The sequence below is a fragment of the Aythya fuligula genome, chromosome 5, assembly GCF_009819795.1.
Source record: "Aythya fuligula isolate bAytFul2 chromosome 5, bAytFul2.pri, whole genome shotgun sequence".
Taxonomy (NCBI): domain Eukaryota; kingdom Metazoa; phylum Chordata; class Aves; order Anseriformes; family Anatidae; genus Aythya; species Aythya fuligula.
This window is the reverse complement of record NC_045563.1, coordinates 52071157-52093619: the sequence shown is the minus strand read 5'-3', so window position 1 is coordinate 52093619 and position 22463 is coordinate 52071157. Positions and strand designations below refer to the sequence as shown.

The following is a 22463-nucleotide window of genomic DNA, read 5'->3' as shown; positions in this document are numbered from 1 at the left end:
TTCCAGCCCCTTCCTTAAGAAGTTTTCTGCAGAGAAATTTTTACCATCTTCATGGGGTACATTTGTACATCCAACTTATTTTTTTTATTATTATTTTTTTTTAATCTAGCCTCATTATACATCCAGTTCAAACACTTTGTCACTGACCTTGGTGGTTATGCTCTTCAATGCCTGGCACGATGCTCAGTTAAAAATCAACCAGACAAACCATGTATTTGTGTGTATTGTTAAATGTGTCTACACATCAAACAGATAGAGCTATATACTCTTCTTACAAATAAGCCCCTGGACAAAATTTCAATACATAAATATCCTTTCTGTAGCAAAAGGCCAGGAGATAAATACAACACTTTAAATTTGCTGAGTACTGCAGAGATGGAGAGAAAAAAAAAAGCTCATTGGTAAGACATAACTATGTTAATTGGTAAGATATCCATGTTATTTCTCTCAGTTCAGAATTAAACCAGTCTATTTTAAATGCACAGCAGGTTTGTTTTTACTTTGTCACCTCTTCTGCTGGTACATTACAGCACTATGGAAGCTACCTTTGCTTACCTACCCCATCAATTCTATGGCTGCAAATGATTTTTCCCATAGATTGCAGGGGAGATGCTACAGCCTAAAGAAGCCTAAGGGGAAATGCCTTTATTGGTTCTAGGTTAATTTCAACCAATAATTACTATGTACACTTATTCTCAGGGTTCTCAAACAAGGGTTTCCAACAGCTTTATGAAAGCGAACAAACTTTCCTTCACTTTATGTATTCAGAAGCCAAGGAAAAAGGAAGCTTAGTGCTTGGTCAATGTTAGCAAGCCATTAAACTGTAAAGCAGGGAATGAAACACTTTTGGTTAACCGACCTTCAGTATTTCACTGAACTTTTTCTTTGCAAATACATACTTCATTTCAAAATTAATTTCTCATAAAAGTATTGCTGCCATTATTAGGAAGTGCCACAAGCAATTGTGCAGGCAAATGCCCTTTAGTAATGGAAACAAAGTGATTCAGAATGACAATGTACAAACATCCATTCAACTAGCATTATTAATATCCTTATTAGTCAATCAGTTTTTGGTAAGCTAACAACCGTCTGGACTAAAAAATAAATAAATCTCATATTCATTACAGCTGAAGTTCCATCATGGAACAGAAATGTGGCAGTATTGAAAATAATGCCAACCACCTGAATTTCACACACATCCTATAAGCTTTACAGCAAAATCTGCTAAAAATGGTACCCTCCTCAAGTCCTTTCTTGTAGTAGTCCACTTTTTGTTGTCACATCATCCTTTGTGGGAATGACTTATGTTGATTAAATGATCAAATCCATGAGACATTCTTTCAAAATTACTATTTTAGAGAAATATAATCACTTATGTTTAAATGAGCATTTTTATTCAAGAGCATTAAAAAAAAAAAAAACAAGCATTTTATTTTATGAGCATTTATATTTAAGTGAACATTTTGATCCTAATTTAATGAGACACAGAATAAAATTCTAGCACTCAGAAAAAGGCAATCAGAGAAATAAAGGGTGGTCACTCACCTTTCTACCATGTGTGTCTGGTCCAGTGATAACCCATCGATTGCTGTGCATTCTGGACATTTGAACTTCTTTCGTGGGGTCACCTGCACAAAGGCACGCCAGATACCATCAAATATCAACAGAAGGGACATTAATCTCCTTGCACAGAGAGCAGCACAATACCTCTGAACATGCCTGCAGTGTAAACTGAGCTGTCTCACCAAGGGGGGGTGGGGGGGTTGTTTAAAAAAAAAAAAAAAAGCCACTTCATTCCTCCATTCAGCTCCATCTGGCCCGGCTGACTGCAAAATTCACAGGGGCCCAATAAAAACGGCTTGGAGGGGTTTTTCCTTCTGTAACTGAAAAGAAGTGGCGATGACAAGCTCCTTAATTCCTGTTTAATGACTGTTTTCTCACTGCCAAGGTCCCTGTATAAACACCATTTGTTCTTGCAGCCATAACAGCGATGAAATATAGCTTCCCATACTTCACCGTAACGTTAATCCAACAGGCGCTCTTTTGCTCACTCCAGTTAATAGCTGACTGGCAAACTCTGCAAGGCTCTCCGAATCGCACAGAGGTGCCAAATTACTCTGCCTGTGCCCTCGTACAGCTCAAAACCTTTTTCAGCAAAAACACACACTTTATCTTCTAAAGACTTTTTTAGGAAGTGCAGCCACCAGTCCCAGTAAATGATGATGGACAGATGGGAAAGTGGACCCTGCTAATTGAAGTAACGCCTGGTGGCCTCTAAATCTCATTCCAAGTTGACACATTTTGAAATGAATGTACAGAGTGAATGTCCAGACTTGAAAACGTGTCGAAACATGTCAGGAAATTAATTCAGGGATAAAAAGTTCATTTAAAGCTGATCTTGCAATTAACATTCTTGCAATTAACATTCCTATAAATCAGCTGTTGCCAGTCCACGACAGAGAGAGCTGTAGACAGTTGGCTATTTCTTTCCTTAAGTCATCTCAAATAGTTAAAATACATGTATGTTGGTGTGGCTATCATTTAAATTACCTTCTTCATACTTCATCTAGTTGTTTAAAATAACCACCAGAAGCAAATGGCATAAAAAAATTCTGTGTTCCTAGTTAGCACAGAAGTTTTACTATAAAAGGGACTTGCTACTATGGAAGAATGAGACACAATACCAGAGGTAAATGAGAGAAGAGAGAAGATGAAATAATATATTCAAGACTACTGAATTTACGAGAACATGCAAGTGTTTTTAAACTTTGTAAAGCTAAACTGCAGAGAAGTCCTACCTTAATGACCGATTTGCCGGTGACATTTGCCACTAGGAAATTCATGGCAATATCTTCACAGTTCATATGAGCATCCACCCAATTCTTGATGTCTCCAGGCATTTTGTATGTGTAAAGATAGTTGAAATACTGCATGACAGATGGAGAAGAAGAGAATTTTTAAATACAGATACAGTAATTTTAAGACTTTTAAATGTTTCAGTCACTGAACAGCAGGCAGCTAAGGATGGATTACAGGCCAACTGACACTGCCTTCAGATGGTCTTCTCTAGCAGACAAGAGAATCATTTTTGGGTGCTTAAGTGCAAAATTATTCCATTCCTGACCAGTACACGGATTTCTTTACAATTGTTGTGGGTTTTGTTTGTTTGTTTCCTAAATGCCTAGCTCCATAGCCACATTAATTGCCAAATACACTATGTACTTTGTGGTCATGCAAACTGACTGTTCTTCTGTAAGTTCCTGAAGGTAAGTTATTTTGCTTGTTTCCACAGCAACAGAAAGAGAAAGAAGCTTAGGGAAAGTTTGCAGTTAGTTCTCAGATTGTTGTAGAAAATTATGGCACCACAAAACACTCATAGAATGACAAAAACACATAAAGCTCCTGAAGAGAGTCGTTCATAGTGTATACTAGTCGTATACTACAAGTTGTCTATTACAGATACCTTGTGATAAAATGCAGCCCCAGTGAGCACCATTGAGACTTCATTGGTCCATTCTGATTCGTATTTCCATTTGTTCATCTCATGGTCCCAAAGATGCAGGCGACCTGGATATCCAACCAACCTGTCCGGGAACTCACGCCAAACCTGAAGAGAACAAAGACATGACATTGTGCTAACCAGGCTTGCACTCCAAGCAAACACGAATGTGCAGATGCAACCTCTGTTATGGGAAGGCAGAAATACAGAGGGGCAAAGACCACAATCCTCATTAAGTCCTAATTTCTGAAATCAGTGGCTGCCTTGAACAAGTATGAAAAAAACAAGCTTGCTTTGGAAGGACCCTACAGCTCAAGGATGCCACCACATTCCAGAGTAAACAGCCACTAAGCCATGCTAACTTCCTTCTTGTGGAGAAATACAACTGGCTATTCAAGAAGATTTTAAATGCTAACTAAAACAAAGCACAATTAAAATGCAACTTCTGATGTTAACTTCAGTAGATATGGCTACAACCTAACTACTTTCACAGCTGGCTTCGGACCTAACCAACCTGCTTCTTTTGATAGAAATAGGCTTAAAACAGGCTTATATTTTAATATTTCTGGTATTCTTTAGTGGGTGCTTGTATGGATCTGCTGCTACATGGAAGGCCTCTTTGCCCTTGACTTGTTCCAGACAGCTGGATGCAATCAAGATACCATCCTTGTCACTCCATACATTATTTTGTAGCTGACTACAGGATCAAACACAGTAGACAAGAACAAGGAGAAGGGCATCATTAACGCAACCTCAGTTCTCCACACTGCTGGCCACATTAAATAATGGACAATTTTTGCATTAGGAAAAAATAGAGAAAGGATTATAATTATTAAAAGGGGTCTGGATGCTATTTGCTTGCTAAATACACCATATGCCTTTAACTGATCAATAATGAAGTTAGTATTTATCTATTCTACTTGAAAATTCAGAATTTATCCTTTATTTTGATTCAAGTAACTGCTAGATTTGTTGGAAAACTAAGTCTTGACTCTCTAACACACAATGTTAAGTGACAAGAGTTCCAACACATACCCAAATTTCATCGTGCATGCATGATCAACAACAGCAAAAAATCCCCAAGGGGCAATTTCCAAGCAAACCTTTTCTTCCCTGAACAAAACCAAAGGAACCCTACAGCTGAATTTACAGTATAGAAAGTGTTATCTGTAATTCCACGATACAGCAAACCTCACTTTGCCAGCAGTTTGCTTAGGGCACCTTCCAGGTGCCAGCACGTTTCAGGTGGGAGGCCTGGGTTATAAGGACTCTATGCAAGTATATGGCCAAAGTAGTATGATAAAACAATCAGCATTAATTTACTGCTTCTCTATCTACATTTCTGCGATTTTGCATTACGATATACCTTTTTTCATCTATCCATCTCAACACATTTTATTGCTGTCAGTTAACATAGCTTCAAAATCCCATGATGAGAGCAGTTATTATTTCAAACGTACAGATGAGGAAGCCTGCCAAAAATCAGACAGGAAACAAGAATGGGAACCAGATCTTCTGACTCTCTGACTTGTACTTTATCCAGAAATCAATCTTTCTAGACAGTTCTAAGGTACAGGTACTTGGATAGTATATAGACAGGACAACCACCTAGCAGAGGGCTCTTGAAAGCAAAGATGATTTGGAGCTCAAGAAATAAGATCCACTGAATGTGTTACAAACTGGTGTCACCAACTAATTATTAAAAAAAAACAACAATTGTTTTCAAGACAAGCTAGTGAGAGGATTCAGATACTTATTTTGACACGATGTTAAAAGCACTAATAAAGAGCAAAAGGACAGAGGCATAGCCACTCCCAAAATTTGATTCCTCACTTTCTGGGACTCTAAAAGTAATGCTTTTATATATATATATATATATATATATATATTTGACTCTCAAAATGCCCAATTCCCAGCTGTTGGAATGCAGCAGCACCTGAGCTACTGAGGCTCAGCAAAGAATTTGACAGAGCAGTATGGATCTGTATCATACTGGGCTAAGAATTCTTGTAAAGGGAACAACACGCATATTAAACGCAGCTGAAGGAAAGATTAAGCTCAGCTACTGCTTCCCAAGGGACCTCAGTGCCTTCCCAACACTCATCGGCAGCTTCATATTCTTTCTACTTTTTGCTGTCAGTGTCATCTTAAAGAGTCCAAACAAAATAAAAGCCAACTCTAATGCATGTTACCAATGCAGATTTCTTTGTATGACGGTAAAGCTCAACACTACCCTGACTCTGGCCTCTGAAAATTGTCAGTTTGCTGCATCTAAAAAATAACTTAGTTGTATTAAACAAAGATTCCTTTTAAAAGTAATGCTATCGAAGTCAGAGGAAAAGCTTGGCTTCTTCTTACCGTTCATCACTAGCTCATTCAATGGTAACTCCGGGAAAGGCTCCAAATAGCTGCATCCAGCTCATTGCCCAAATCCATACAAATGTTTTGTGCCAAAATTATTATGTACAGCTACTGCTTATAAGGAAGCTTTCAGAATAGAAATTGTGGTAATGATTTTTATACTACTCTCTGTTTTGTACTACAGTCCATTTTCTTGTTTGATGGCTGCCTGTAATTTATTAGTCTGTTAGGAATACATTCCATCTTAGACAGTGATCTTATTAGCTTTCACAGACTAAAGAAGGATGGCCTGAGTTAATACTGCTAAGGGACACATCCAGGGAAAAACATATTGCCAAGTGAAGAGGAGGTATGCTTCTTTGCAGACAACGCTATTCCAATGACTCTGCTAGACAACACTGAATATAAATATTTTTGGACAAACGATCTCCCAGATGAAAAATCAGATAAAAGCTCTGACTCGGCAGCTTTACTAAAAATCTTTTGAAAGACACCAAGAGAAAATGATGATTTTTATTTTCAAGTCAAATTCCCCAAGAGACATGGAAATTCAGCCTAGCTAAAATAGCCTTCACCCTCACTTGCCTACAAGTCTCTCTACTTCCTAACCAGAACTATTCTGCTCTATTTCTCTATACCATCAAAACAGCTACAACAGCTACATATAGCCAAAAGAAAGGAAAAGTGCTTCATTCTCCAGAATATACTCCAACACTTATGCATAAAATGTATTATATTATATTAGTGGTTACATGCAACTTCAGGAGCTAATTGAAATTTAAAAATATTCTAGTTGTATAAACTGAAAAACAACCTGTGTTTCCAAAGCTACAATGGCAATATCATAAGAATGAAACACTGACCATCTTCTACAAATTAAAGAAAATACAATCAATCAGCATTTCTTCTCTCTTCCCAGAGCCCCTTTCACTCTCAGATCTCCCTCAGTCCTCAAAGGGATAGCTTATGCTATTATTAAAAAAAGCAGAATGTAAGCATAAAGTTTATTAAAAAATAAGTGATGTTTCACATGCACATAATCTGTAAAATAACTTTTCAATTTAAAGAAATTTGAATGTGGCCAACAGTTACCCATGGATATCTTATTTTGGTATATTACCCCTCTTATAAGGGAATCCAAAAAATACATTTTTAATAGTCAAAATGGGCATGCAAAAATTGTTCTAAAGAAGGCAAAGTTTTACGATGATCTTAGCTTAGTCGAGTAAATACATGATTCATCAGAGAAGTGTTATTGTATTTTTCTATTTAAAAAAAAAAAAAAAAACCAACAAAAAAAAAACTTTTAAAGAATGCCACAGCACTGAAAAACTGAGCTCTGAGACCACCATCCACTAGCAGTAGGCGAGAAGTTTCCAACAGAAAAAATAAACTTAGCAAGGCACCAAACTATTCTGCCTACAAACAAAGAACACACAACTCTGAGCAATGATCCAAATTTGGATTATTTTTAATATTGCCGTCATACTTTGTAAGGACAAAGTGCTGTGTGAGTACTTCATAAGAAGTCTTCATGAACTTCATACTTGGAGTTATCCCCGCTTTTCAAATTGATAGAAATGCTAGCAATCTGCCCTGCCAGCAGAGCCTCAGAGGTGGGAATACAAGAATGCATGCCCTCAGTTTCTCATTCAAACACCAAACTCTTTGGAAGCAGCCAATGGTTCTGCTTTAATTTTTTAAGATTATGATATTCTAAATACTCACTCCTTTCCTTGCTCTCCGATATTCCCTCTGTGAACAACAATGATTGGTAAGTGGGAAAAGTTGTCTAGCCCTAGCAGTTTATTTCCAGGGCCTCAAGTCATACCTGTGATTTCACCATGTAATTTACAGAAATAGTCTTTTTTTTTTCGTAAGTCAGAATGTCACAGGCATTCTTATGCTACCTTAATGCAGCAGCACACAGGGACTATTTTTCTGCTTGCTCCAATAGATTTACGCAACGCAATAAATCACCGTACCATAATAGCTCACTTTTAACAAGTAAAAAACGTCTGACACTTTGAGTGTTACTATAATTTTTTATGGCTGAAAGTGTACTGAGATCAAAGTTTTCAGTTTTTTTTTAGGCTTGCTCTATACATTCAGACAAGTCTGTGACAGAGGAGATTTTGCCACATGTTTAAATGTAAAGTCTCAAGGATGTCAGGAGGAGAAAAGAAAATTACCGAATGTCACGTTTCCAACCCTTCTTATGACCAAAGCAGAAGCAGACGTACTTTTAAAATAAAAACTTTCTAGTAACATTATATTCTGCTACTGTTCCCTCTGGATTCCCCTGCAAATGAGTCAAGAGTTTGAGAGATACTTTTCTGGTAACACACATAAACAGATAAATAAATTATCACAGGCTGAGGACAATTTAAACATCTGGGAGCCAGCTCAGGCCTGTCAAGCAAGTCACAGACACTCAGGGACAGGAAAGATCAATCTTCAACCCCTGATTTCTGTGCCAGAGAGTAGGAACTACATCACTCACCCTCCTTAAGAGGAAAAATGTATATTTATAAAATAATTCGCTGTGCTTCTGTATTCAAAGACATTCTTACTCATTTATTTTACAAGTTTAAAAAAAAAAAAAAAAAAGCAATCCGAGAATATAAGGGTTCAAACGACCCATGGGTCTGTCTCAACTGTCTGCTCAGTAAGGCATTTTAGTTTTCCATCTAGGCGGCTGTGTGCTAAGCTGGATTCTCAGAATTAAAAACGAGTAGGATTTATAGTCACAAAGAACTGCAAAAGCCGTAAGTTTTAGTCTTCCAGACAAAACAATCCCAAGTCCAAATGGTTACACACACACACACTGCATATAAGGGCTGTTACTCGGACAGCCCCTGCCACCAGCGCATGCGGTCCACAGAAGGCCGACAAACCAGGCAGCACCACCACCACCTGGCCTCAGCTTTTTCCAAGAGGATAACGCTTTCCTGGGCAACTCGTCTCAATATACATGACGTTACAGATGCTCTCAGCCACGGGTGTTTAAGTTAATGCCTCAGACACACGAGCTTCGCAGCTCTATTCTCACAACTGCTGGCTGACAGATCTGACACCCAACTGCAGCGCTGCAGTTCGAGCCTCTGCTCCGAAGCCCTCCAAGCCTGCTTCACCAGTAGCAGAGATTCATTTGGAACTACTTACACAGTCACTTAGATTTACTTGAGCCAGCTCTATGAAAATCTAACTGGAAATGGAGCCAGAATTTACACAGCATGCACGTTATGGATTTACTATTTTTCATCACATCAGCTCACCCTCAAAACCAGTAGTTAGAAGCACCAATGCAGACAAAAGTTGGCTTGCAGAACTGCCAACATTTCATTGCTCTGCTGCTGTAACACAGTGCTTAAAGCACTCAGTGTAGTCACCATGATACCATATAGAAAAGAGGCATATGTGGCCACAAAAAAAAAAAAAAAAATCACCTTCCTTTGGTTGTCTTCTCTTCACTGTTGTTCACAGTCCATGTACTAACCTGTTACTCTTAACCTGGCAAGGCAAGTATTTCCTTTCTAGAGATACACGTGATAGATTAAACCTCTGTCTCCAGTACTTAACATCTTCGTTATGGCATCAGTATACCTACATTACCACATGCAACTTCTTGAGGCCAAAAATTTGTTGCTTGCTAAGAGTCTCTTTGACTTCAGAGGAAGAAAGACTTATTTTACCACTTATGTATTCAGACTAAATAAATACTTCCAAAATCTTTCAAAAAACATCATCTTGTGTTAGCAACTGCACTTGAGTATTAAAAATGATACAACTATCATATTTAGTTTGCTTTCTGGACTTTTGAATAGTGATTTTTGTTATTTCACTCAATTTAGATAACAGTCTTATTTTCTAGCTCTTGTGTAAGCAGCCTAGTGTTGTTTTGTCATTGATATTGCAGGTACAGATGTGAATAAATGATTCACACCTTTTTTTACATCTACTCTTACATTTTGTAAAGTTTCTGATTTATTTACACATAGAGCATATGTTTGTCTTAAATACATGCACAGAACAGTAATGTCAGGTTATGGACTGCGTCATATACTCAGATACAAACAGAAGACAAAATTAACTCACTTAAGCCAAAGTTTTGGAAGGAAAACAACAGTGGCTTTAAGTGCGCTTTTGGACAAACAACTCAAAAACGCCTATAAAGACCTTCACCTCTTTGTACTGCCATGGGTAACTGATTTGGACAAGCTTTCTTTTTGTTGATACCCTCATTACAACAGCAGCTGTTGAAGCTTTGCCATTTAAAGCATATGATACATGTGTCCCCTCTCTGACATTCTTCAGTTCCTCTTTTCACTGCACCCCACCTTACTTTGGCATGTCCTCAGGAGGCCTCCTCTGTTCCCAGCATTTAATCTCTAAAACTTGTCTTGTCCATCAATCTGTACAGGAAGAATCTGATGGCAACATGCCCCCACCAACAGGGAAAACATTGTTCTACAGGCTAAGAGACCAATTAACATTTGTTATGTTTCTTTTTTTTTTTATTCTAAGGTGCATGAATGCTAACAGATTAATAGTGGGACATCTAAACAAACAATTTGACTTGAAGAGAACACATCATAGCAACCAGTCCGATCAGATGAAGAGCGTGCAAAGATATGGAACTGCAATCCTTGTAATCCCCGCTTAATGAGGGGATTAATTGCAGAAATATCTGAAATACTAAATTGTATAGCAATTGAGTTGTCATGCTTGGAAACCTTTTTGAAACTGATCAAATTAATCCTATTCACAGTCTCCAGACTGTTTCCATTACACATCTACACAACATTTTCTGGAGTCTCTTGGCATCACTCTGCCAGTTATGGAAAGCTTTCTGTTAGCTAGCAGTGTTTTCTATAAAGTAATGACAATCTGTAAAAATACTTTGGAAAGCATTGAACTGCCACAATAAACAGAGATGCAAAATAATCAGCAGACTGCACAGTGCTTCCTCCATTTCAAATACACATACAATGTCAAATTGTGTGAGAGGGGAAAAAAGGCTGTTCTCTTACCTCGTAGCCAAACTGAAGTTCATCTGAGGTTAGCATAATGATATCATCATCAATAGCCAACACTGCTTCTGTTTCAATTTCGTCATAGGGGAAGAAGCGGTTACTAAGTTTGTTTTCTGCAGTCCTAACAACTTTCAGTGGAACACGAATCTTTGGCCAGAGGGAATCTAGAGCAGAATATTAGAAGAAATTTAATTCAATATGTTACTTTGCTTCTGAACAAGTCTGCACTTCAACCTTAGCTTCTTTTTACAATATAACCTGATTTCCATTCCCTCAAAGCAAATATGAAGACAAGAGGCAGAGAAGTTCATTTATATTTTCGTCTTTTGCTCTCTATAGAGAGCTTCACAGATAAACTATACAGGGGATTAGCCTGCCCGAAACTGCAGGCTGGGATAACCACACAACAAGGATCAGTGATACTGTTCTGATTTAGGACTCAAAGCAATTTAAAAGAATTTGAAGAAATACATGATGACTGCAAGTCTACGGTCATAAAGAATTTGAAAATAATGTCAACTCTATTAATTGCTGAGAAAAAAACAAACTTTATTTTAACAATTAATGACCTAGATATACCTAAATTGTTAATCACTTCACAATTGGCCATTAATAATTAAGGAGTAGATTCTGTGTGAGCATATTTGAATCATTTCTTTCACCTTCAAAGTCCTGAGTGACAGTAATACATTAATCTGCATAAATGCAAAAGGATTCCAGTCATACCCTACACCCTCTTTACAAGTAGAACAAAGCACTAGAGTACAGAACAATGAAAAATCTCAAATCAAATGATGCTCTAATTAGTAACAAGAAACTGTAGATAGAAAATAGGACCCAATTCAGTCTCGAATGAGGTTACATTTTCATTTCTCGTTGTGTTTAAAATGTAGCACTTTAAGTGGTGCATTAACAGTTTCTGCAAGCTTTTACACATTGAAAATTTTGAAAGTCATATTCTATTCCTACAAAAGCATAACCGGAGGCTTAAGCTTTGAAGTACCAAGCTAAAACTAACACAGCAGAACTAAGAACTGTACATTAAACATTAATTCTGCATGCACTTTTAACCACTTTCCAGCACAAAACAGCAGACATTATTACAGTTTGATGCATCTTTAAAGCACTAAATCATCAAGGTGTAGTTGATGCTTGTCTATTTATTAAACTACAAATGTGGTGTGTTGATTTCTTCCAGCTTTCACAGTAAACATTTATTTTAACAAGAGCTTGAAAGAAAAGAGAGCATTGTAAGATGAGTATGCATTCTAAATGGCAAGGTTGTAGACAGCACACAAAATTAAGACAAGTTTCTTACACTGGTGAAATGAAGGGGCTGACAGAATGATATGTAATAAGAAAAAAAAGAGAAAATACACTAAATCAACTACAAAGTGACTACTAAGAGATTTTGTAAGTTGCTCTCTGTATCAAATGGAAATGTATAAGCATAGTGTGTAAGAACTGACACAAAGTCTGAAGCCATTGAAATAAATATAAAGTGATCTGAAATAAATATAAAGCTTGGAGACATGAAAAATAGTGTGGACAACAAGGTCATACAGAGCATTCCGGACTGTTTAGTGAACTTAGGTACATTTGAACAAAAAGCAGACCGACAGAGCATTAAACAGCAGGAAAGGCAACTTTTTCTCAAAAGCAGCTACTGACAAAAATTAAGAGGTCAGAGTAGACATTGGCTCTCAGCATGCTGCTTCAGCAAAATAGATTGATGTAGGTCTTCAGTATGTAGATGGGTAAACAGTAAGAAATGTTGGGAAGGAAGTGGAGGACAATTTTTTTGTACGCAGACAGTCAGATAGATGACAAAATACTGTTTGTGGTGCTTTTTGTTTGTTCCAAAGCCGGTCAGAAGACTGGAAACGATAGCAGAAAGAACCATGTAAGTTACCTGAGGGAAGGAGAACGTGTTATGGTGGAACTTGATCAACCTGCTTAGCTTAATAGAAGCAAGAACAAAAATTCATAGTATAGATAATGTAGTTGTCGTCTTTAATAGTAACAGGGGTTAACCTCTGGAAGAAGACAGTAGCTGATTCTGTACATCTTGCCTTTGAACAAGGCTAGGTATTTTTATAGAAAATGCGCTCAAGCTAAGTCGAAGTCACTGGGTTGCAAAGTAATGTGGTGACTGATGACTACAGGTCAACCCAGATGATCTTACTGTCCCTTCTGCCTCAAACACTACGGAGACTGTTGGCCATTGTCAGGATGAGAATAGAAAGCTTGAACGTAAATTCCTAGGACATGAGGATTAATACAGAAATTCAGAAAACAGCACAGGGAAACAAGACCCTTGCTTCTGTGTTTTAAGATCGAAAGGAAGAAGGCAACATGAGTGCCCATAAAAGGCCGAAATAAGGGAAACTCTAACCCTAGGAAATGCTTTTAGTTTGTAAACAAACAAAAGGTCAGCTTCTGGAAGCGTTCTCAGCAGAAGGATCTGAAGAATGCCGGAGTTCAGGCAAAACCAAACGTAAATGAGTTGTAAGGTGATACAATTATGCACACACACTTCTCATTCCATAATAATTCAGAATCAGATCTCCTTTAAAAACAGTTCTACCCTCTTTCCACTGTAACTAGGAAGACAGAATTAGCACTAGAGAAGAACAAAAGCTGCCTCAATCCAACACATACAAGTAAAACTTGCTCCCAGGAGCAAGTGTCCACATCCTCATTGCCACTGGGCCTCTCAGATTTAACAGCTCAAATAATGCTCTTAAATAAAACACAGAGCTACATGCTCCTTACAGATACCAGAGCCCAAGCACTACTTCACTGGGAAAACAAAATCCTCTTTCCAAACCACACCAGAAGTCTTCAAAGGGCAATTTTTCTTGGAGCTTTAGTTTAGGAAGAAGGATTGGCATACATGGGTGGCCAAAAGAAAGGAGAAGAAATAAACCGATATTTACTGGCAATATTTTTATTTAGTTTCCTACCCTGAGGTTATTCCTGTGAGACTAAAAAAGTGACTATAAAATCTACCTTTATCTGGGTGGTCTTGTAGACCATGGCTTGTATTTGACATGTATGCAGATTCTTGTTCAATTTTACTCACTTCTTCTCCTTCTAGCAGAAAGCAAGAGGCATCACCCCAAGTGATGTGACGCTACATCACTGAAGTGGCCTGTAATAACAATTAGTAGTCAGTCTGAAGGATTAAATCATGCTACTGATGGTCTCCAATGGAAGTCAGCCAGCAGCTGGGGGGACAGAGCAAGTCACTAGGGGCCAAAACAAAAATGTTGAAGAGCCAGGGATTCTAATTATAATGAAATGAGTGCGTTTTATTCTCCACATTGCTAATCAAATGCAAGGGCTTTGAAATTCCCTGCCTCAGCCATAACCTGAAATGACAACTCCAGTAAGACAATACCGAATTAATTCCAAGATTTCCATCTTATTAGTCATCCTAACCTCAGGAGGCAGTAACACTGGATGAGAGAACAGTTTACTGCAAATTTGTACTATCAAGCCTACTCATTGCTTTCTCACTGGTTTACCATACAACATGCAAGCACCGTATTTGTAAGACAGTTACAGCCACTCCATGGGGACATACATCACAGCCTCCAAAGGCTGCAGATTGTTTAACATTTGCAAGCTACTTAAAGACCTTGGGCTAATTGTCTAGAATTACCCAATTATAAGCTGTGCATTGGTATAAAAGAATTTTAAGTAGCCTGCTGGATCCCCAAGAGATTCCACTGTCACAAGTGTTTGAGGCAAGGAAAATTGCCATAAGTATGTATGTACTTGTAAATTTGCCTTTATAAATATCAACAAACTTTATAATTTATACATGCTAAGTACTTTTTTATTTGGGCTTTTCTTTGACTTTTGCCTGCTATATGTATGAAAAATTAGAACAATATGGCAACAAAAATTTTATTTCAGTACAATAATACCATAAAACAAAAATTAAAACCGAAAAGCCACTAGGATTGTGAAATAATAATTCAGAATAAAATCAATCAAACAAGGACACTTTAAACTTCTAGCTCTTAAAAAAAATCAACCATTTGATGGTTTACTTACAGACATGCCACTTGCATTAAATTATGGTAACAGAAGAAAAAGTAATGAAAAGTGTATGAAAAATGAAGGTGTAATCTAATCATAATTGGCATGCATCTCAGATGTCAGCAAATCCTGTTAAACCCACATGATTTACTAAGGTCTTGGAAAGTCTCTCAAAATGACCAATTCTCAAAAAGAGATAAGTTACTCTAAAATATTTGTGCTTTGAGAAACGTAATACAAACTGTTTGAGTTTGGACTTATGTTAAAGAAATGAATGGAAAATAAGCGTTTTGGAGACACTCTGAATAACGTATTGGGCTATCAGTTACCCTTTCTTTCATTTTGCATACTGCAGAGTAAGGCTACTTACTGCCTCGGATGCTAAGCGTTGCTTTACCTACAGAGAAAGGAGCACGTGAGAAATGTAATGACACAAACTAACTTGGGTTGCCACCAGACTGACTACCTGAGCAAAAATGACCGTCACAGAGGACAGCAGACTCCATTCAGAGATCCTAAATATTTCTGGTTCAAAATTAGCCCTGCTAAAAGACCCCAACGGAAGTACACAGTCAATAAAAGACGACAACTACTTCAGAATCCAAAGTCTCAGAATCCATCAGGAAGGTTAACATTGTCCTTCCTTAAAATTGTCCTTTAAATTAAAAAAAATATTTTAAAAGACAAAAAGAGAAGACAGTACTTTTCCTTTCTACATGTAGGAGGAACGAGGCATAAAGAGAAGTCTGAGACAGGTTCTGCCACTTCTCTAATACCACACTGAGTTTTCATACACTGCTTGGAAAAGTAATGTTCTGAGAAACCTGAGCACTAGCAAAACATATATGGGGGTAATCCTCATTTTAGTAGACTTTATTATAACCAAGGCAAAAGCCCATGCCTTAATTCTTACAGTAAAGGGGCATTTGCATCATTTAACAAAGTATGACAAGGGCAAAAGAAGCCCAAGATAAGAAGTGATGGACAAGGCAGATGAAGTCTAACAAGATGTCATGAGGACCTTGAAGCATACAGAAGTAAATACGCATGTTTGCGCTAGGAATCACTTCTTTTAAACTTGGTGAGGGCTTTCTGTGATGCAGCAGAAGACCAAGGTAAAATATTAAAACAGAGCTCCCTGAAGTATACAAAGTCTCTATCTATGCATGGAGCCTGAGGAGAAAGACAGGCCCTTCCTGTTGTATCATACTGAAATAATTACGAGAGACTAGCTAGCGTTTGGATAATACATACACTTGCTCTTTGGCAACAAGATTCCAGGCATTCTTGACACTTTGCTGTTCAGGACTACTGATCCACTGATTGCAGATGCTACCACAGAAAACAGTATGTGGTCTTCTAAAAACAAAATCAGCAGTTTCCAAACTTTCCCAAATGCGGCTTCCATTTCTAATGGGCTTACAGTCTGTAACAACCACATACATGTCTGCACTTCTGGCCAGCCCACAATCCTGCCATTAAGTCCTGCAACTCCACATCTCACAGCAAATTTTTCAAGCATGATTTCAAGATGATTTCCATGAACTTCAGGATTAAAATCAGTGCTAACATCCTCTATCCCAAGAAAAAAAAAAAAAAGAAAAAAAAAAAGTGTTGCAATTACATTTCATTAATAACTGAGCATTTCAAATAGGAGAATGGCAAAAAGATAAAAATCTTCTAAATATGTATTTCTCAGCTACAACTCTCAGTGAATTAAATGAAAGTCATAATGAAGAGAAGGGATGATAGTCATGAGAGGCAATTTTGTCATAATCTGAAGGACTCCCCTTTCCCTGCCTAAAAAAGTTTCCATCTCCATACCCCATAAATCCCTAGGCTTGCTATCTTGGTTGGCATCAGATGTTTGTACCAAAATATAAGTAACACAAGCTTGCAAAATGGTTATATATAATAATGAATTCTTGCTTTCAAATCCATACCTGCTTCTCAGGTATGAGGGAACTGTTAATCAATACATGAGAGAGAGAATTAAAAATAGTAGAGTGATATTTCTGTGGAGCATATTACCTCTTTTTGTCAGAAACAGCATCATCATTTTGTTACATAGCATCATTCACTGATCACTCACTTCTGAGAAACTGGTAAATTACAAACATCTGAAAGGGTCCTCCAGCAGTAGAAGCATTATTTTCTAACTTGTCCACAAACAGAAGTGTGTTTTTATAGGAAGTTACTAGCTCTAATTGTTCATCATCCATTTCTAGTTTCAGCATTCAACACTGGGAAAGAGAGAATCAATACAGCTGCTGTGCAGAGCCAAACAATAACCTTGGGACACCCATTCTTAGTAACAAGTTCAAAAATAGAAAGTGATATTTGAATGCAGATGGTTTATTGAATTTAGAGTTGGAAGCAGCAGATAAGGATAATGAGGAGGAGCTGGAAATATGATGTATACTCCTGATGGCAAAAGCTGAATGCTTGCATATTAAGAGCAATATGATAAATTAAATTTAAAAAAAGATCCACTCACTGGTACACTAATGGCATTTTGATGACTCACATGAAGCTACTCACACAAACATGTTCATACAAATATGCTTGTTCTATTCTACTTTATCGGTAAGAAAAACTAGGGGAATCTCACGTTTGCTGATTACGTGGCACCAGTGCTCATATTCAGCTCCGATTTTCCACAACTCCTCAGAAGTCTACTTGGAAGTGCAAAAAGGAAAAACTTTTCCAAAAGGTGTGCAAAGTAGACTAAGATGAATTAAAAAAAAAAATAAAAATCACTAAACATGCCTCTTTGTATGTATCTGTAATTGCTCAGATGCTCAACTCCTACCTGATGAGTTGATACTCATTCTAATCAGCCTATAGCAGCCTGTATGAATTCAACTAATGGAAGTGCATGATGAAAGCCTAATGAGGACTTTCTGTAGTCTTTGACTGAAAGACAGAACTCAGCTCATATCTGAAGTTTCAAAAATTTGTCAGAAAAAGCAACATCAAGCATGTTTAGCATTTATTACTAGCACTCCTTCAGTAATGGCTGAAATTACTGAAGAAGTCTGTTTGGGTATTTGACCTGCTTACACTTAAAACTATCTGTCCAAAAAAGATTTCTACCTGCACTGCAATTTTTGTACAGGTCTATTGTAATATTGTAAAATACAATATTGTAAAAATATTGTAATATTGGAATATTGGAATATTTACAATATTGTAATAAATTACAGTATTGTAAAAATATTGTAATATTGGAATTCCTCCTAGATATAAGGAAACCGATTACTGGTTTATAGGACATGATTTAGAGCCTCAGCTGGGTGTGTTAAACTAGATTTGTAGACTTCCTTCAGAAGTAACATTAGATGATTCATGGAAGACTGAAACAGTCTTCAATCAGCTCTCTAGCTATCAAGGAAAATGGCAGTAAGCACATTGTGAAGAAACCAAATTAATTCAAAACTTGAAAAGTAGTTCAACAAAACATTCTTACCAGTGCCAGTAAAGTAGGAAAAAAAAATCTGCCACTGAAGGCTTTTTTTCTTAAGACACAGTAACCCAGAGGACACCCAGGTTCATTATCCTCAATGTTTTATATCAATGTGGTCAATTAATAGTATCAAACAAACAAAAATGTGGTTGTTGCAGTAATATCTATAAACCTAGCGATCTGTACCTTATTCTGAAATTATCAGCAATTTAGCTCCAGGAAACACTGCTTAAAGAACTACGGAGAAAATACTACACAGTTTTTTTTAAATCATTTTTTTTTTCATAAAACTGAACCTAAAAAGGAATCAAACTATCACATGTGATTCCTTACACATTGCACATTTACTAAAAGTAACGGACTTAAGTGTTTTTATACCATGTATGTGGTAGACAAGATGATTTCTTCAACTAAAACACACATGATGAAATGTTAGTGGAAATTACTATCACAGACTGTTTTCTTGAACTTCAGAACTAGCAATTTAGACAAATTTAAATGAAAGGGCAAAAGTATTTGGCTGAACAGAGAAAATAAAAAAACATCCTGTCTACGCAAATATTCCCAGCAGCAGACAGTTGGACCACAATGTTTATTTTATTGGATGCAGAGCGAGTGAGAAAAAAATATTTTTTCCTATAGTATTTCAAAGCTTTTAACCTTTTTATTAATACTATACATGTAGTCATGGGCCTGCTGACGTTACGGCTGGGTTGACAAGCTTCTTGCATGCCCCATATGGCTGAGTATAAATGGAAAACTCAGACAAAGACGCAGAGATCGCATCTCCTACATTTACAGAATGCTTAAGATCAGCAAAATGATTCTGCAAAGTGTTGACGTTCCAGATTAAAGTCATTATCATACATATTTCCTCTCTGCTGTTGCACACAAGATCCAACGTTTTTACCATAAGCTCTCTGAAAACTTTGAAATGTCTGCACAAGACTTCTGTGTTTCTCTTACATTCCTCTGCTGCAGCTTTCTCATCCTGATGCACCCCAGGGCACACTGCTGGCTCATACTTGGCTTGCTATCAACCAGAGCCCCCAGGTCCCTTTCTGCAGGGCTGCTCTCAGCCTCTTGTCCCCCAGTCTGTAAGTACAGCCAGCAATGCCTCTTCCCAGGCACGGCCACTTGCTCTTGTTAAACTTCATATTGTTGATAGCCCTCTAATTCGTCAAGGTCTCTCCGCAAGCAAGGCCTCTCTACTCTTGAGGGAGTCAATATCTCGTCCCAATTTAATATCATCTGCAAACTTACTCGAAACACCTCCTAGTCCCATATTCAAGTAATTTATGCAAACAGTGAGGAGAACTGGCCCTAAAATGGAGCTCCGCAGAACCCCTCTAGCAACTGGCTGCCAGCCTGATATAGCCCCATTTTCTATAACCCTTTGAGCCCAACCCATCAGCCAACTGTTCCCCCATTGTATCATGTTTTTTTATCTATCCATATGCTGGACATCTTGTCCAGAAGAATACTGTGAGAAATGGTGCTGAAACCTTTCTGAAATCCAAAAAGATTACGTCAACTGGCTTCCCATTCTCTCTGTTTACAATAAACACTTCTCCGATAACAGCATCAGGTGTAATTGGTGTCATTTTCAATTATGGTACTATTCTCATGTCACATTCATGCAGCACTATGCCAGCTCCACCTCAGGAGGCCCAAATCCTATTCTCAATTTAGTGTGCATAATCAGTATGGAAGACAACTTCGATGCCCTCCACCCAGCCCTCCCACTTACACCCACCAAACAAAACCACAGGGCTGCAATGACAAAAGCCAAGACCTGTTTCTATACAGAAATGTGTCCTGTATATGGAAACACCCAGGAAACATAGCACTTGATGCTCGAGGAGGTCAAGCGCCTCAGCTTTGCTACGACCAATTAAAAGAAAATAGCCATAAAAGTGCAGATACTACTGTAGGGTAATAAACTTGACTTTATCAGTGACAGTGGTGCACATTACAAACTTCAAACTCATTCCTTGCCCTAATCCATCAGAAACTTCCTGGCTTTAACAGGCTATAAACAGCAGAAGCTTTGAAGTCCACAGATTAGGATTGCTAATAGACAGACCGAAGGAGAGACTGGCTGAAGAGCCAAGTGGAATGCCCTGCATGGATCTGAAATAAAACAAGTTAATTTAATCAAACTGACCTCTCTTTGGCCATGGCCCAAGAGATTACAATGGTTATAACAGCAATAAAGAGACGAGGAACGCTGGAAACAAATAGTTATTTACTTCATTGCAATGCTTAGTCTAATGTAAGGGCAAAAGTGCCTGGGCATTTAACTATGCTCTCAAAACACTTGAGAGCAGGGTTTGAAACTCTACAGACAACAGCATTTTTTTTTCTGACACTAGTTTGTCTTCTCAGTAAATGAGGCAGAAAAAAATAAAACATTAATATTCAAGAACTTTTAAATGCAAAATTAATATGAATGATTTAACAGAAAAGTTATGCAATGTTTTATTTGCTTCAACTTTTTTTTTTTCCTCCACTCAAAGGAAAACATGGAAGCAATCCATTTGGGTCAAGTCCACCTGCATTCAGAGGATACATGTCCTCACAGCTTACATAACTGAATGAACGTTACACTAAGCGTTTTTGCTTTCAGACAAACTTCTTACTGCAAAAATTCCAGTATCATCAATTTATATGCAACACTTCTCACTTCAAAAGACTGCAAACATTTCATAAACCACTGAATTTGAGGTGTTTAGCGCAGCAGTATTACTGAACACTTTTCAAAGCAAACAATAAAGCTACTCTGCTTTGAACTGCAACAAGTTGCCAAAATGGCAAATGAGCCAAGTGAATAGTTGTAATAGCTTGGCTCCCGAGAAGCTGTCAGAAGATGGTAAATTGAGACAAATGGCAAGGGATTAATTTTTGCACTGCATCTTACTGCTGTGCCAAATAGCTAACTTCGAAGAGTGGAAAACAGCAGCAGCTGAAGCTGAGCTACAAAGCGAGGAGTCCTAACCACAAACATGATTTGATACAGAAGATAGACAAATACACAACGCTCTGTATCACCAAATTTAGCATTTTTGAATACACAGTCCTAGAAGGAAACATTGCTTCTCAGACAAAAACATTTTCCGATGAGAATGACCAATACATACATATGACATGCAGTTGTAAATGAGTTTATTTCCTGTTATATCTATAGTCTCAGGAACTATACTATAGTATCAGGAAAAATGGGAGCTGATGGCACACAGAATCATGGTATTACATGGAAGAGGACAGAGAAACACAGGATTAGGATCTGGGACTGGAAAACAGGCAGCAAGATGTGAGGTCTGGGCAACCTGAGATGGAGGTCCTGGCACAAGGGTTAATATATGACAGGAGAGAATCTGGAGGATCACAGACCTGGGACAATAAGGCTTAAAGTCCTCACCTGAAGGAGGCACAGCAAGTGAAGCAGAATGCCTGAGCCAAGGCCTAGGGCAAGAACGTATGTAACCCCTCTGTTGTTGTTGACAGACTGGTGGAGGTAGAGCAGATCAATCCTCACTGCCATACATAACAGCAAAACTACACTTCCACATGTACACTGCAGTGTGGACAAGCTTATAAAGGCAGTTTTGCTACTTGAAGTTAGATCTGAACTAAAACCAATTTGTTAATACAGTACAGCAGCATGCCAGGCCAGCAAATGCTCGTGACAATGAAGCACACCTTGGATACTGAAGATTAAACAAATTAATTCAGATTTATATCACCAAGTCCACACATGAGCAGTTAACATACTTTTGAAGCCAAACCTTAAAAAACAAACAAAAAAAAAAAAAAAACAAAAAAAAACAAAAAAAAAACTCTTCAGATATAAATCATTTGGGGAAAGGTCTCTGAATATGCTCTCACTTTACAATAACCATGAATTCAAAAACTTAATGTATCCTGAAGTCTTCAGATTCACTCATATGAAGAACATTGTAACATATGTGTTGGGAACCAAAACATTTAAATAAAGGTATGTATGGCTTGCTTTATTCGTCTAGCCTTAGTGTTTTCACAATACACCCTA

At 37.6% G+C, this 22463-nt stretch overlaps 1 protein-coding gene across 1 annotated transcript in view; it reads right to left on the bottom strand.

The window, feature by feature from the left end:
- Positions 1–22463, bottom strand: part of EXT2 (exostosin glycosyltransferase 2) — a 69645-nt gene that overhangs the window by 6341 nt on the left and 40841 nt on the right. Inside the window, exons 10-13 of the mRNA XM_032188183.1 lie at positions 10894–11060; positions 3464–3607; positions 2799–2927; positions 1546–1628 (exon numbers count right to left, since the gene is read on the bottom strand). Coding sequence (XP_032044074.1) covers positions 1546–1628; positions 2799–2927; positions 3464–3607; positions 10894–11060 — 523 coding nt within the window. The remainder of the gene's footprint in view (positions 1–1545; positions 1629–2798; positions 2928–3463; positions 3608–10893; positions 11061–22463) is intronic.